Source organism: Schistocerca americana, chromosome 9, assembly GCF_021461395.2.
Source record: "Schistocerca americana isolate TAMUIC-IGC-003095 chromosome 9, iqSchAmer2.1, whole genome shotgun sequence".
NCBI classification, from domain to species: Eukaryota; Metazoa; Arthropoda; class Insecta; order Orthoptera; family Acrididae; genus Schistocerca; species Schistocerca americana.
In genome coordinates, this window is record NC_060127.1 from 81,664,816 (window position 1) to 81,680,737 (window position 15,922).

At 40.9% G+C, this 15,922-nt stretch overlaps 1 protein-coding gene across 1 annotated transcript in view; it reads right to left on the minus strand.

The window, feature by feature from the left end:
* LOC124550676 (forkhead box protein N3) overlaps positions 1-15,922 on the minus strand; it is an 89,010-nt gene that overhangs the window by 34,386 nt on the left and 38,702 nt on the right. Inside the window, exons 4-5 of the mRNA XM_047125400.1 lie at positions 15,468-15,680; positions 8,000-8,124 (exon numbers count right to left, since the gene is read on the minus strand). Coding sequence (XP_046981356.1) covers positions 8,000-8,124; positions 15,468-15,680 — 338 coding nt within the window. The remainder of the gene's footprint in view (positions 1-7,999; positions 8,125-15,467; positions 15,681-15,922) is intronic.

Consider the following 15,922-nt stretch of genomic DNA (forward strand, 5'->3'; position numbering starts at 1 on the left):
TATCTTGAAATTTGGCCTTTTTCCTTCTCTTCCAGCACAGAAAATGTTATGTTTTCTTTTCAATTGTCGAATTTGGGTCCATAGATGAAGTACAGAACAACACACTTGCAGTGTAGCAATACTGTATTCTTTTGAGGTTATTACGATTGCTCTGTGCTTGTGAAAATGAATATGGTCTTAGCACTCCTTCATGGATCTTCTTTCATCACAGACAGGTGGTAAACTAAATTGTGAGTGAAGTTGTGCAACAGGAGAAAAGATTTTCTTTGTGGGAATTCGAGACACAAGTCAGGTAGGTATATTGTGCACTGGAATAGGTTCCAGAGCCTACGTGCTACAGCCTGGTACGGGCTGTTCAAGTAAAGGACAGGGAATAGATTCACTAATCTATTCTGTCAATGTTTTGTATATCTTCACATTGGCCTTGACTGCAGGACAGCTATGAAATCACTGCTGTGACACAGAAGATGCACAATCTGGCATGAATAGCTTGTCAACCGAACAAGCCCAAATTATATATTGACTGCTAATGTCACAGAATTCTGATAGACTCAGTAATTTTATATCAACGCTACAATAGAATCACAGAAATTGTACATGGAAACATACGAGAATTCTGTAGCGTATAAAAAGCCTGTAACCTAGATTGCAGGAGAGGGACTTGCCCTCCTACTAACCACCCTTATGGACACCTGTGGTACATACACATAGTGAGATGTAAGACAAGTCAAGTGATGTGATATGATATGGTAGGTATAATAAGTTTGTTGACATGGCCATTGTCCACAGCAAGTGTGTGTGTGTGTGTGTGTGTGTGTGTGTGTGTGTATTTGTTTTATAGAATGAAATTCTTTTATCTTGGTGCAATCCACATTTCTTTATGTTCCCAAAGCATTTTGCCTCTTACATTAAGACATGTTCAGTGGCTTTAATATGGAATGATACAGTTTTGTTTTTAAACATGATACTTATGGACTAGAAAACAATTTAAGTCAAAATTTTTACACTACTACTACTACTACTACTACTACTTCTTTCACCAGCTGCGATATAGTCACAAATATGAACAGTGATCCAATACTGTCAAATGTTTTTTTATTCCAGTCTTTGACCACAATATCAATTCCTTTGATGAATGAATTGATATTGTGATCAAAGACTGGAATAAAAAACATTTTACTACTACTACTACTACTACTACTAGTATTATTATTGAGCAATAAACGTCTGGGAATGTATGTTAGGAGCGCAGCATTGTATGGTTGTGAAACATGGACTGCTGGAAAATCAGAAGAGAAAAGAATCAAAGTGTTTGAGATGTGGTGCCACAGAAAAACATTGGAAATTAGGTGGATGGATAAGGTAAGGGAGGAGGAAAACAGTGACGAGAAGAGGGGACAGGATGATATGACATATGTTAAGATGTCAGGGAATATCTTCCATGATACAGAGGGAGCTGTAGAATGTAAAAACTGTGGAGGAAAACACAGATTGGAATATATATCCAGCAAACAATTGAGGACATAGGCCGAACGTGCCACCCTGCGACAAAAAGATTGGCACAGGAGAGGAATTTGTGGCACATCACATCAAACCAGATGGAAGACTTCTTGCCGCTATTTGTTTTTTTGGACACAATCTGCATTTTCTCTTGCCTGGTCACAGATTAGAGATCACACTGTCACCTTATTTATAAAACACTTTCAAGTGATGATCTTTTTGTTTTGTGTGTGTTTGGACCTTACAGGCACTCAACATAGAAGTCATCAGTGCCCATACATCTATCAAAACAAACAAATGTGGAGATAAACTCTAAACTTGTTGCACACTCACGCACTCAAAGTGACTGCATAGTCATTCTATCTTGCATGCATTAAAACAAATTAAAAAGAGGGAAAGTAGCTACACATGAAATTAAAACATGTAGAAAACAAAACACAGAAGAGCTAAAAGAAATGCACAGGTAAATTTGACTGGCTGACCACTTACAAGAAACTTGGGTGAGCCAGTCACCCTGTTAACAAATTTAATACATCTCCCTAAAATCTTGTTAAAAACAATGGATTCACAAAACTTTAAAACTTGAACCACATTCACTTGAACATTACCTAAAATAGATAGCACATCCATTGGCAAATACAACACCACCTGCTCATCAGAAAATTAAACGCAGTCCAATAAAATGTGGCAAACAATGATCAGCACACCACAAGCAGCACACATTGAAGGGTCCTCTTGCCAGAGTAAGAAGCCATGCATCATAGGGCTTTGGTCTATGCAAAGACGAGTAAGAAGTACTTCATCCCATCAACATGGCTGGAAGGAAGTAAGCCACAGCCGAGTTGTGGCCTTTGCAACATGGAGCTTGTTGTCAGTCACTTCCAGACACTCACCTCCCCATTGATGGATGCCTTTGTACCTAAACAGTGAGGTGACAACATGTAGGGGGATGGCACACTAAACAGCCTGAGGATCATGAATCGCCTCCTTATCTGCTAGATCCACCCTTTCATTCCTTGCAGTACCCATGTGCCCTGGTACCCAGCAGAAAGAAATCTCCTTCCCCAGTCATTGTAATTGGTGGAGGGCATCCTGGATATTCTGAGCTACTGTATCTGCTGGGTACTAATGTTGCGGAGAGTGAAGGGTACTAAGAGAATTGGAACAGACAAGATATTTAGAACCGAAAGAACGTCGCATATGCTCCAGCGCCCGCAAGATTGCATATAATTCTGTGTCAAAGACAGTACATTCTTGCGGCAGCTGGACCTTGAGGACACGGCCCAGGAGTATGACAGAGCAAGCAACAGAGTCCTCCTGCTTAGACCCATCCGTAAAGACACCTACATACTTGTGGTGCTCATATAAAATGTCAGAAAATATCAAATTAAAAACAGAAACGAAGGTGCAATCTCTCCAGTACTGGACTAAATCTAAAATGATTCTGGGCCTCTGCAGTAACTAGGGTGGCAGGCAGTTAAAACCCTGGATTTGGGGTTGTACTGGCTCCACACCAAGTGACTCCAACACATACTGCACATGGATCCCGAAAGGTATTGTGGCTCAAGAGAAAAGGCATTGTATAGGTAGACGAGCAACAGTTTGGTATGCAGGTGAAGTCAGAGCTGCAAGGAACTTACATGCCCGACACACCATGAGGAGCTGCCGTCGTATTGTGATTGGCGGTTCCCCAGCCTCAGCACAGAGATTGGGCATGGGATTGGTCCTATAGGCAACCGTGGCCAGCCGAATCACCTCATGGTGGATAGCATCAATGATCTTCAAATAAAAAGGCCTTGCTGATCCATACACTGTGCACATGTAGTCCAGCCGTGAGAGCCGTGAGAGCACGACAGCCCTTTAAAACTGGAGCAGACATGCCCTGCGGCTAAGGTACATTGTGATGATCAGTGCCTTGAGGGTTCTGGCTTTCAGATCTCTCAGGTGTGGCAATCACGACATTTTGGAGTCAACTGATGCAGTTGTTTGAGAATAAAGTGACACCAAGTAGTATCTTATGCTTTACTGTGGTTTCAGCTCTCTGAGACTGCAGTTATGTGTGCAAGTTGCGTTTACGTGTGTGTGTGTGTGTGTGTGTACTGCCAACAGAGGCGTTAATGGCCGAAAGCTTTAATTGTGTGAATCTTTTTGTTGTGCCTATCGCGACTCAGCATCTCCGCTATATGGTGAGTAGCAACTTTCCTTCTCTGGTATTGTTACTGATATCTAAGTATATGCTGATACAGTGATGTTTACATAGGAAAGCCTGCTGAATAGCCATCTCTAGCAGAGGTGAGGTTGTCGAGTGTGGACTAAAATGTCCAGAATCCACATTGAAAGCAGCTAAGGAGTTGCCTGGTCTCTGACAACCAGACCACATGACAGTTAACCATTCACTCCAACGTTTTTCCTACACGCTCATTAAGGCAATACTCCAATAACTACTGGGATATATTTGGTCCTTTTGTGGTCTGAGGAGAGATATCAAAAATGCCTCTCTCCACGAGCTGGGAACATTACCTGTCTGCCATATGAGATTAAAGCATTCGAGGAGAATTTCCTTTGATGCCATTGTCAAATACTGAAGCATGCAGCACCGGATTTGATCGTGGATAGGAGCAGTATCACAAGTCTCAGATAGAGCTGATTTCCAATCCCACATGGAGAAATGGTACTTTTAAGTCTCAGAATTGTTGGATCTGAAGTCCAAATTTCCCCCCTCTACAGTCGCACTGTAGCGACGCAACTCCAGATCCTGGCTGGCATTGGCAGTAGTTATAGCAAAATACCTGGCCAATGTCTTCAGGTGTTGTTTGGAGACACCTCATTTCAGTACTGCTACTATTAGTAAACGACTGTGTTTACCAGAAATCCTCTGGATGGCTTCCCACACTTTTGTGGAAGAAGTGGAACAGTTTATGGAGTCCAAGAACGCTTGCCATGACCTTTTCTTACTCTCCCTAATGACGCGCTGAGCCTTGGCTGTGGCGACTCAAAAGATCCCGAGGTTTTCTGCTGTTGGCCTGCATTTAAAATGTCAAAGAGTCGCGTGCCTGTCCAGGATTGCTGAACGCGGCACTCATCTGCCCACCAAGGAACATGTTGCCTCCTAAGATGACTGGAAGATGTGAGATGGAGAAGTCAGTGGCATGATGGATCATGCATGTGATGTGGTCCACCCATTCTTGGGCACTGTTGCAATGTTCAAATACAGCCAGCTTGCTGAACAGCATCCAGTTATCCCTGCTGACCATCCACTTTGGTGGCTTCTCTTCAGGTAGTGCTCCGTCCAGTAACTGAATGCGGAGTGGGAAGTGGCCACTCGACTGAAGGTCATCAATGACGTCCCACTGAACACAGACTGCAAGGACTGGAGACCAGAGAGAGAGAGAGAGAGAGAGAGAGAGAGAGAGAGAGAGAGATGTCAATGGCCCAGTTGCAGCACAGAAACAAGTGGGAGAAGAAGGTGCACCAACATCCAGCTTCTGCAACAGCGACAGCCGACAATAAGTGATTGTCGCCACCTCCTCGATCGACGACTTCAAACCTTCAATCAACCAACAAGGAAGACTGAAAGCACGTAAAGTTTTAGAACTGTATGGCAGCCCTCAGTTTTTCAAACTGTTCCATCTGCATCACTAAAATACAGCAACTTAGCATGAACCGTTGTTGTTCATTGTCCCAATTGCATTACCAAGCAGGGTCCCTTCCTTTTCCGAAATGAACCCGAGTGTCACTGAAATTCAAATGCCAGCATTAAAGTAATATCATTCCATTTCACTACTTTAATTTCAAAGTTCAGTTAAAGTATTCATAGCTGGCTACAATATTTAGATTACAGAAGCACAAATTAAGAGTGCAAGTTTTGTTACCATATTTTAGCTTACCTGCGACTGCAGCTCAGCTTGGAACGTTCTAAATTTTTACTATTGTTAATTGTTCAAAATCATTTAATTCAAGTTCAAAGTTAAATCTATTATTTCTAAATTGCATAGATTCAAGTAGCTTTTGAGAAGATTTTTGAGGTAGCCCAAGACTAACCTTATTTTATTTGGTTTTGTAGTGCTTCAGAAGCAAAGTTCACTATTAATTTCAGTCACTAAATTAACTTTCAATTTTCCGGTTTTATTAATTCTTTTGCTAAATTAAATCAGAGTGTAGCGAAATTAATTACTTCTGACAAACATTCAGTTTTCACACAAAATGTGTCAACTTTCAGTTGCCATGCTTTTAGTGCTAATTATATGTGCATTAACCTTTCTTTTTCAGTTATTATAGTAGTTGTCCATAGGACTGGCGACCGTAATTTTCCCAAATCTCAAATATCTAATTAATGCCAGTTAATTGTTAATGTAACGACCGCACATTTACTTTCTTCATTAACTGTACCCTTTTTCAAAATAAATTTCCACCAATTTCATTTGCATTTTTCCTTTCATTTAGATGTAACCCTTTCCTCCCTCTTTACTGACAGATTAACTTCGGTGACAATTGCTTTTCCCAAATTTCCATTAGGTACACGCAGTTTAATTTTTCACTGTCATTAAGGTCGATAAGTGAGGGGGAGGTTACACAGCCAACTACTTCATGGGCGCCCTTCCCACATTTGCCACACGTGGCTTCTCCCTTACATATGAAAATAGTGTGCCCAAAGTGCTGGCACTTAAAACAGTGCATCAGGTTTGAGAAATAAGGCCGTATTCTAAGACATAGGAAGCCAGCCTTAACGTGCCCTGGAAGTTTCATGCTGCTGAACATCGGTATAAATGAGTCCGATTTCACTAGACTGCCATCCACTCTTTTTATAATGTTCTGCACATCAATAATGCCTTACCGGAACCATTCAGCTTTCAGTTCTTCTGAGGGAATGTCAACCAGGTTTCTGCAAGACACAACATCTTTGCTGTAGTTCAAGGTGGTGTACAGTTCAGTTTCAATTGCATACTCCCTGAGGCATTGAACTTGTTGAGCATTCTTTACTTGTTGGTAATTGGGTGTTGACCAACATAGTCCCGTTTCGCAATCGCTTGACAGATTTTGATGTTCCAGCAATGCCCTCCAATCTTTTTTGTACTTAAAATGGTAGAAGTTTTTGAAAACTGCCCTTTTTTCTTTTAACTATTAGAAACATATTCTGAGAAACAGCATGTGTTCTGTTACAAATGACAGAGTCAGGAGGACTCTTATTTGGTTGGGTGTTGTTACCCATTGTTACCTACCAACGGCCCATCCATTCCGCTGGGAGATGAAAGAGAAGACTTTGAAGGATCCGTCTTGATCCCATGAGCAGCCAGGGATCTAAAAGTCCACCTACTCGGAGCCCCATGTGCTTATACAACTGAGGCGTGGCAGATTCCACAGAGGTTGCCCGCTAGTAACTGTTCCAACTCAACAGTGCACAGCACACCTTGATATCAAGGGTTTTATTTTTTATTTTTATACAGGTTTTTACCACCGTCGTGATCTAGCTAGTTATGCCAAGATCCCCATTCCCGTTCCACTGTTGCACCATACAGCGGTGGTTGCTGAAGCAAGCCCAGAGCTTACGGTAACATGGGACTGGCGGTATTTACCAGCTCCCCGCCCAGTAACCACGGGGTTGCCAAGCCCATACTCAGCAAACGAATGCCGAGCCCCTGAGGGTGATCTTTTTGTTTTGTAGTTTAGGGAAGAGGCAAGCAAATTTTCTTTTTACACTTCAGAGATGATGATAACTTCAGAATGAATGGTGAACAGTTGTGAACGTTTGCAAAAAAATACTCAGGACACACTTGCTACTAGTCAATACTCATTACATATTCTAACTTTCTTTTAACTGGTACTGGTACTTCAGCCTTTACAGTGGGAGCAGGATGTGAGTCCAGTTTGTAAAGTTTTTTTTGTTTCTGGGCGAGGTGGGGTGGGGTGTAGGAGGAGGCTGGGAGAGGCATCTGTCGCTTCTGCCTCTCACAGAGTACACCCTCAATCTTGTGCCCACAGCCCAAGGAATAGGGAGGGCAAGCTTTACAGTCTACCAGTAAACCACCATGCCCATTCTTTCAACCTTTTTTTTTGTGTCAGCAAGAAAAAGTTTCATAAATGCTTCAAATTTTGCGCAAAGTTTTTTTTGGAAGTCACTAAGTGCTCTCATTCTCAAATACTGGATGAATATAATCTGGGTAATTTGCATGCCACGAGTTACACAGACTCAAAACACACACACAGTTTCTGCTTTAGTACTTGACATACTGTGTTAAATCTTTAAAGTAAAATTAAAGCTCTTAATGAATAGATTATGACAGCATTTAAATTCAGCAATACTGTATGAAATACTAAAAAAATCAAATTTTTGTTGCCTCTGCAAGACATTACACAGGCAACCTGCAACTGGGCCTCAGGTTAGCCATTTAGTAGTATACATTAAACTTTGCCTTCAGAAATTAGAAACAACACACAAAGGTAGCATATACATCAGAAGGAACAGCACAAAATGGTAATGTGTTCCTCAGTGGATACTTACTTCACAGAAGCAGTTCTGCTGACAATGGTGCTGTACGGATGGAAGGGCGACTTCGCAAGTGCCTGCACGAGGTTCGGTCGGTACATCGGGTCAACCATCCACAGGGAACCTTTACCCAAATTCTGCTGAAAGCCAGAAGCACAATGTCAAAGAAATCTCAGTATGCTCACCGATGGTGGAAACAATCCATATCACTGTTCCCCGGCTACCAAAACCAATACCATTAGTTATTTTTTTATTAAGACTAAATAAATAACTAGTATAATTAATAGCTGGAAACTTTTCTGTTCTAGATCATTTTAATTCTCACTGAACACTTGTTAAATAGTGGATAAAAAAAAGAGTTGACAAAACAAATTCTTATGACAAGCAAGGCATACACAATGGAAACAGAGCAAGAAATAACTGCCCTTTTAGTCACAGACAGGCTAACCGAGCCTGGACAACCGACGTGTCATCCTCAGCTGACGGTGTCACGGAGATGCAGTACGGAGTGGCCTGGGGTCATGCACTGCTCTCCCAGCTGTAGTCAGGTCAGCAGACTTGGAGCCGGTACTTCTCAATCGAGTAGCTCCTCCACTGGCATCACGGGGCTAAGTGCATGCTGCAATAGTCCTCCCACAAAGGGAAAATCCCCAGCAGTACTGGAAATAGAACCCAGGTCCCTAACATGGCAGTCAGCCATGTTCCCCACTCAGCTGTGGAGGCGGACTGAACACGATAACAGCACAGTGAATTAAAAATCCAGCTCTGCTATAACGTCCTTTACCAATAATGCTACCAGTTTTGGAAGATTATTTACCTTTTTTTAGTCATTTCAGTGTGGACAAAACAAATACATGCCGAACATAAAGAAATCAGCTTGCAATTTTACATGGCCCACGGCAAAAGGCATTACCTTCTAAATTACTGCACCTCAAAATCACTGCGGCGATATTTCACAGTAACTAGGACACTCTGTACCTATAGCCCATTCACTGAGAATGGAGCACAGCACACGCAAACTATAAAAACTCTACATGCCGCACCGTTGGCTGACACTCTTGACACTAAGCTTCCCGGTTATTGGGGAAGGGGGGGGGGGGGGGGGGGATTAACAGAGAATGTACTTTATACTCAGAATTTTGGAGCACATTCTCAGATTTGCAGAAATAAAGTGAGACAGAGAATACACTTCGGTTGAGAATGTTCTCAGGTTGAGTACATTGGTGGAGGGAAGTTACTCAGTGTGAATGGTCTCTAATTTCATATACACAAATCTAGATAAGTTTTCCACAAGTGGAAAACATGCTCAGTTTTTTTTTTTTTTTTTTTTTTTTTTTAATGAGCTCTGTAGCATAGCTGGGCAAGTTCTGTTGAAGCTAAGTTTTATCGAGGTTTTTTAAATAAAATGGTAGAATTGATGTTACTTGAAAGAAAAAGAGAGAGAGAGAGAGAGAGAGAGAGAGAGAGAGAGAGAGAGAGAGAGAGAGAGAGAAGTGATGTAACCTGAAGAAATGCTGATGAGAAAAACTGTAGAAGTTTATAAAGTTTAATAATAATAGTAATAATAACAAAAATAAGTAGGCGGATAGGTAAAATGAATAACCAGTTTATCACACAGCTAGTATTGCTGCTTTTGGTAAAGAAACCACATGGGCAACTGCTGAAGTACTTGATGCACGAGTAGACCATTATGCGTCATTTTGAACCTAAACTTTCTTGTGTTAGGAAACCCTAATACATTTCCAGTTTGGCGTAGACTTTGTTCACATAATGTGTTTTCCTAACTTTTTGGTAATAAAGTTTCCACATACACAGAAAATTCAGAAGCACAATCAGAAAACGCATTTTCACCAACTGTCTGTTGTTGCATGTAAAACCAAAATAGAAATGTAGTGTGACTGTTTCAGAACACACTGATGCTGGTTCCATACTTTAACACTGACTAGTTCCATTGTTTGAGCAAGCTGAATGAAAAGTACAATCACGCAAGTGTTCTGTGCTGGAGACGATGGACGAAGCAAACTGAGAAAATTCTCAAGAAGGAGGAGAGCTTGTGAGAAAGAACTCTCCCGTCAGATAAGGTCCTCTGAATTTTTTATTCGCATCAAATTGAGAACTTTTGCTCTGAGAATCTTCTCCAGAGAATGATCTCTCTCTCTCTCTCTCTCTCTCTCTCTCTCTCTCTCTCTCTCTCTCTCTCTCTCTCTCTTTATGTACATACAACCCATTATGTAACACTGACATGCTACATCTGACTTGCAACAGCTTATGAGGTAATAGCTTGTGTTACAATCCACATAAAATTGAAGGTTGGTGGCTTATCCTTTGCCATGAGTTCGTAATTGTCCACATTAAAATGGATGAACATGATTAATCATCCTAAACAGGTGGCTTCATTAATAAAGCTGCAATTGATAACTGCCATGGGCAAGTCACAAGCGGACAAGCTTAGAATGATAGGAATCTCTACAAGGAATACGACCAAATTTTCTGACCTCGACAACTCTTATCAGTTCTGGAAGGCAGAGAGACAAGCAGAAGTCTTTCTGCACATGCCAGTGGTATTTTCTGCCCAGATGAGGTTGTCATACAAAGTTACACCCAAGTTCTTCACCTTTTTTTGATACAGTATTGGAATACCCAGGAAGCAAATGTTCACATAATTAAGAACAAATTAATTTCCTATTTTATAATGAAATACTGAAATTATTTCAGTTTTCTTTGCATCTGGATTTGTCCCAGGTTTAATACCAAAGACATATCACCATTTGTCTGGACAATGATGGTATTGATATCTTTACATCTGAGACTGCAGTTGAGCCAGAAGTCATTAACACAGAAACAATATTTACAGGAGGATAGAACTGATGTCACTGATATACAAGGAGAGTAACAGTGGGACAAGAACTAACTCCTGCAGAACTCCTGAGAGAACTTGCTTTCTGGATGACTTTTCCATTTTCACAGACAAGGTACTGTAGCCTGTGTCTAAGGCAGCGCTCTGGCTCCTCCTGTGTACTGTCTGAAAATTACAGCTGTCACATTTTAAGAATCATTCTGCTATTTCTCCAGAATACTTTTTTTTTTTTGTTTTTTTTCTTTTTTTTTTGGGGGGGGGGGGGGGGGGGGGGGGGGAGGGGTGATGAAAATCTGATCATCACTGGGCCAGGTAACAATCCTGATTTCTCATTATATGATCAATATTTTCTAAATTACATACATTTTGACGAGTTATAACAGCCACAATAACACTTGAATGGACATCACATGCTGAAATAATTTCAAATATACTTACAGGGTATGTCACTTTATTATTATGTTCATAAAATACATAAAATAAACCAGATTGACATGAGAAGACTAAATGATGGTCCTCACAGGGGTTATTATTTACTGAAATTATAATTCCAGGAAAATAAAGTTTAATGCTGCAAGACCCACAGAGTATTGTCACTTGGTGCAGCAACTGACAGTTGATCGTTAATGCAGACACAGGTAACATACTGAATGTGAACGGACAGCAAGAGTCATTACTGTTTGCACCATTGGTGATTATCTACATCTACATCTACATCTACATCTACATCTACATCCATACTCCGCAAGCCACCTGACGGTGTGTGGCGGAGGGTACCTTGAGTACCTCTATCGGTTCTCCCTTCTATTCCAGTCTCGTATTGTCCGTGGAAAGAAGGATTGTCAGTATGCCTCTGTGTGGGCTCTAATCTCTCTGATTTCATCCTCATGGTCTCTTCGCGAGATATACGTAGGAGGGAGCAATATACTGCTTGACTCTTCGGTGAAGGTATGTTCTCGAAACTTTGACAAAAGCCTGTACCGAGCTACTGAGCGTCTCTCCTGGAGAGTCTTCCACTGGAGTTTATCTATCATCTCCGTAACGCTTTCGCGATTACTAAATGATCCTGTAATGAAGCGCGCTGCTCTCCGTTGGATCTTCTCTATATCTTCTATCAACCCTATCTGGTACGGATCCCACACTGCTGAGCAGTATTCAAGCAGTGGGCGAAAAAGCGTACTGTAACCTACTTCCTTTGTTTTCGGATTGCATTTCCTTAGGATTCTTCCAATGAATCTCAGTCTGGCATCTGCTTTACCGACGATCAACATTATATGATCATTCCATTTTAAATCACTCCTAATGCGTACTCCCAGATAATTTATGGTATTAACTGCTTCCAGTTGCTGACCTGCTATTTTGTAGCTAAATGATAAAGGATCTATCTTTCTGTGTATTTGCAGCACATTACACTTGTCTACATTGAGATTCAATTGCCATTCCCTGCACTATGCGTCAATTCGCTACAGATCCTCCTGCATTTCAGTACAATTTTCCATTGTTACAACCTCTCGATACACCACAGCATCATCCGCGTGAACTTCCGATGTCATCCACAAGGTCATTTATGTATATTGTGAATAGCAACGGTCCTATGACACTCCCCTGCGGCACACCTGAAATCACTCTTACTTCGGAAGACTTCTCTCCATTGAGAATGACATGCTGCGTCCTGTTATCTAGGAACTCCTCAATCCAATCACACAATTGGTCTGATAGTCCATATGCTCTTACTTTGTTCATTAAACAACTGTGGGGAACTGTATCGAACGCCTTGCAGAAGTCAAGAAACACGGCATCTACCTGTGAACCCGTGTCTATGGTGCTCTGAGTCTCGTGGACGAATAGCGCGAGCTGGGTTTCACACGATCGTCTTTTTCGAAACCCATGCTGATTCCTACAGAGTAGATTTCTAGTCTCCAGAAAAGTCATTATACTCGAACACACTACGTGTTCCAAAATTCTACAACTGATCGACGTTAGAGATATAGGTCTATAGTTCTGCACATCTGCTCGACGTCCCTTCTTGAAAAGGTGGATGACCTGTCCCCTTTTCCAATCCTTTGGAACGCTACGCTCTTCTAGAGACCTACGGTACACCGCTGCAAGAAGGGGGGCAAGTTCCTTCGCGTACTCTGTGTAAAATTGAACTGGTATCCCATCAGGTCCAGAGGCCTTTCCTCTTTTGAGCGATTTTAATTGTTTCTCTATCCCTCTGTCGTCTATTTCGATATCCACCATTTTGTCATCTGTGCGACAATCTAGAGAAGGAACTACAGTGCAATCTTCCTCTGTGAAACAACTTTGGAAAAAGACATTTAGTATTTCGGCCTTTAGTCTGTCATCCTCTGTTTCAGTACCATTTTGGTCACAGAGTGTCTGGACATTTTGTTTTGATCCACCTACCGCTTTGACATAAGACCAAAATTTCTTAGGATTTTCTGCCAAGTCAGTACATAGAACTTTACTTTCGAATTCATTGAACGCCTCTCGCATAGCCCTCCTCACAATACATTTCGCTTCGCGTAATTTTTGTTTGTCTGCAAGGATTTGGCTATGTTTATGTTTGCTGTGAAGTTCCCTTTGCTTCCGCAGCAGTTTTCTAACTCGGTTGTTGTACCACGGTGGCTCTTTTCCATCTCTTACGATCTTGCTTGGCACATACTTATCTAACGCATTATGTACGACGGTTTTGAACTTTGTCCACTGATCCTCAACACTATCTGTACTTGAGACAAAACTTTTGTGTTGAGCCAACAGGTACTCTGAAATCTGCTTTTTGTCACTTTTTCTAAACAGAAAAATCTTCCTACCCTTTTTAATATTCCTATTTACGGCTGAAATCATCGATGCCGTAACCGCTTTATGATCGCTGATTCCCTGTTCTGCGTTAACTTTTTCAAATAGTTCGGGTCTGTTTGTCACCAGAAGGTCTATATAATAGGGAACAGTCTGAAGTGTGACATTTCTAGGACCTGGAGGTACTTGTGTGTATTGATTTAAGGCGAAATCACAGCTCAAAGCTAATTTAAGGAAGGCAGCTGTCTGTCAGCTTTATTAGAAGAATGCTATGCGAAAGTAATTCATACACAAATAACATAGCTTATCTGAGAAAGGCACTGTGTATCATGGAGAGGTTTTTTTGTTCAACACTGAGAATGTATATTCTAAGAAGAGTCAAAAGACGCTACTTCCTCCTATCTGCATCTCACAATATTATCACGACTATAAAAATCTAAGTTCAAGTCGATATAGAGGCTCACCAACAGTTAATCTTCCTGTGCACAGTTCATAAACTGAACATGAGAAATGGATGTGAAGTGAAACCAGTACACGCTATACCTTCTACCTCACACTGGTAAGGTGACTTGCAGGGTATGAACAAATGTGTCGGGTGTTCCTTAGACTCTGGTTTAAAAATATGGCCTTTTTGCTGATTATCTACAGTGAATAGTAATGGCTGAAGACTTGAGGCATAAAGAATGGCAGGTTTTTAAGTTATATTTACCCCTTCATAGAGGCCAAGTGATTAAAAGCATACAACTCTCATGTGCCTGAAACTCCTTGACAAAGAAAAAACAGTAACACAAAATCACGTCACTTTGAGCTTCAAAGGAGAACAATAACACCTATATTTAAGTACACTGTAGAATTCAACCTCAGCCAAGTTTCCGAAGCACAATCTGGAAATGGGTGTGATGCAAAAACCAATTATCTGTTTAAACAAATTAAAATGTGACAAGGAATGTCAATTCTACAATTTAAAAAAAAAAAGAGGAACACTATCTCTGGACAACCACAGCTGTCTGTGACGACCAGTTTCACAGCTCATAGCTGAGTCTTCACGTACACATCTGAGTAGAAAAAAAATGGGAAAAATATAGCAAGCAGTATTATCTTTACCCAAAGTTACAAAATAATGTAGTAAATAACAATAACAGTACTCTCAATCAATTCCTATAAAATCCAGACTGGGATGCAATGGACAGCCTATCATTCTTCGTCAAATCAAAATAAAAATTTCATTGAAAGAACGGTAGGCGGGTAATACAACTGGCAGAATGATGCAGTCAACCATCCCAAATAGCAAGTGAAAACCAACAGAACTGATAGGAAAATAATAACATAAACTCAACACTGGGAAAGCATGTGGAATAGACTTGTGTAGCAGTAGCATATAGCGGCATGCAGGCAGAAAAGTAGATCAGGTAACAACCACAATAGGAAACCTTAAACATAACAATAGAGCATTAATAGCCGATAAAGACATGTTGGAGGGATCAGATATAGAGAAACAGACTAACCAAAAGAAACCGTAAATTTGAAGAACCTTACCTTCATTTTAAGTTGAAAATGCAGCTATAAACTGTGAAACTGGTTGTCATGTTATAAAGAACAACAACATTCGGTTCATCACTCATCCAGCGTTTGCTTATTTCTTAGATGAGATGTGACCTTGTTTCATTTGTCATTAAATATTACACATATTTGTGTAATTACTTCAATAGAACATTCTGTAGCATACAGTTACATTATTTAAAATACCTGTCTTCTAGCTCTCAAAAGAGATACTGTAAATGTAAAACATCAGTGCTGAACCAGGAACAAATAAATTATGTTACTCACTGGGGCCTTCTCGACCTTCCGGAAGCACTTGTTGAGAGAGAGATTGTGCCGCACACTATTCTTCCATCCAGTGGGTGCATTCTTGAAGTACGGGAAGTGATCCAGTATCCAAGCATAGATCTCCTTCACCGGTAGCGCGTGGCCCGGAGAGTCCTCGATCGCCATGAAGATGAGGCAGGAAAAGGAATAAGGGGGTTTGGAATTAACGTGAACCTGTAATAAGGATAATAAGTGCATACATGTAGGAGCTCCTAGGAAACAAACACTAATGCTACCAAAAAAATTGAAATAACTTTGAGGTTCCCACAGTCACTCACTCACATCACAGTGGTGTCTTTAACATCTTGAAACTTCCCCGCATGTTAAAACTGTGAACCAAAGTGTGTCTCTAAGCTGAAGTCTCACATTTCATCGCATTTCACAGGTAGTGCTCTTACGACTAAGCTATCTGGAAA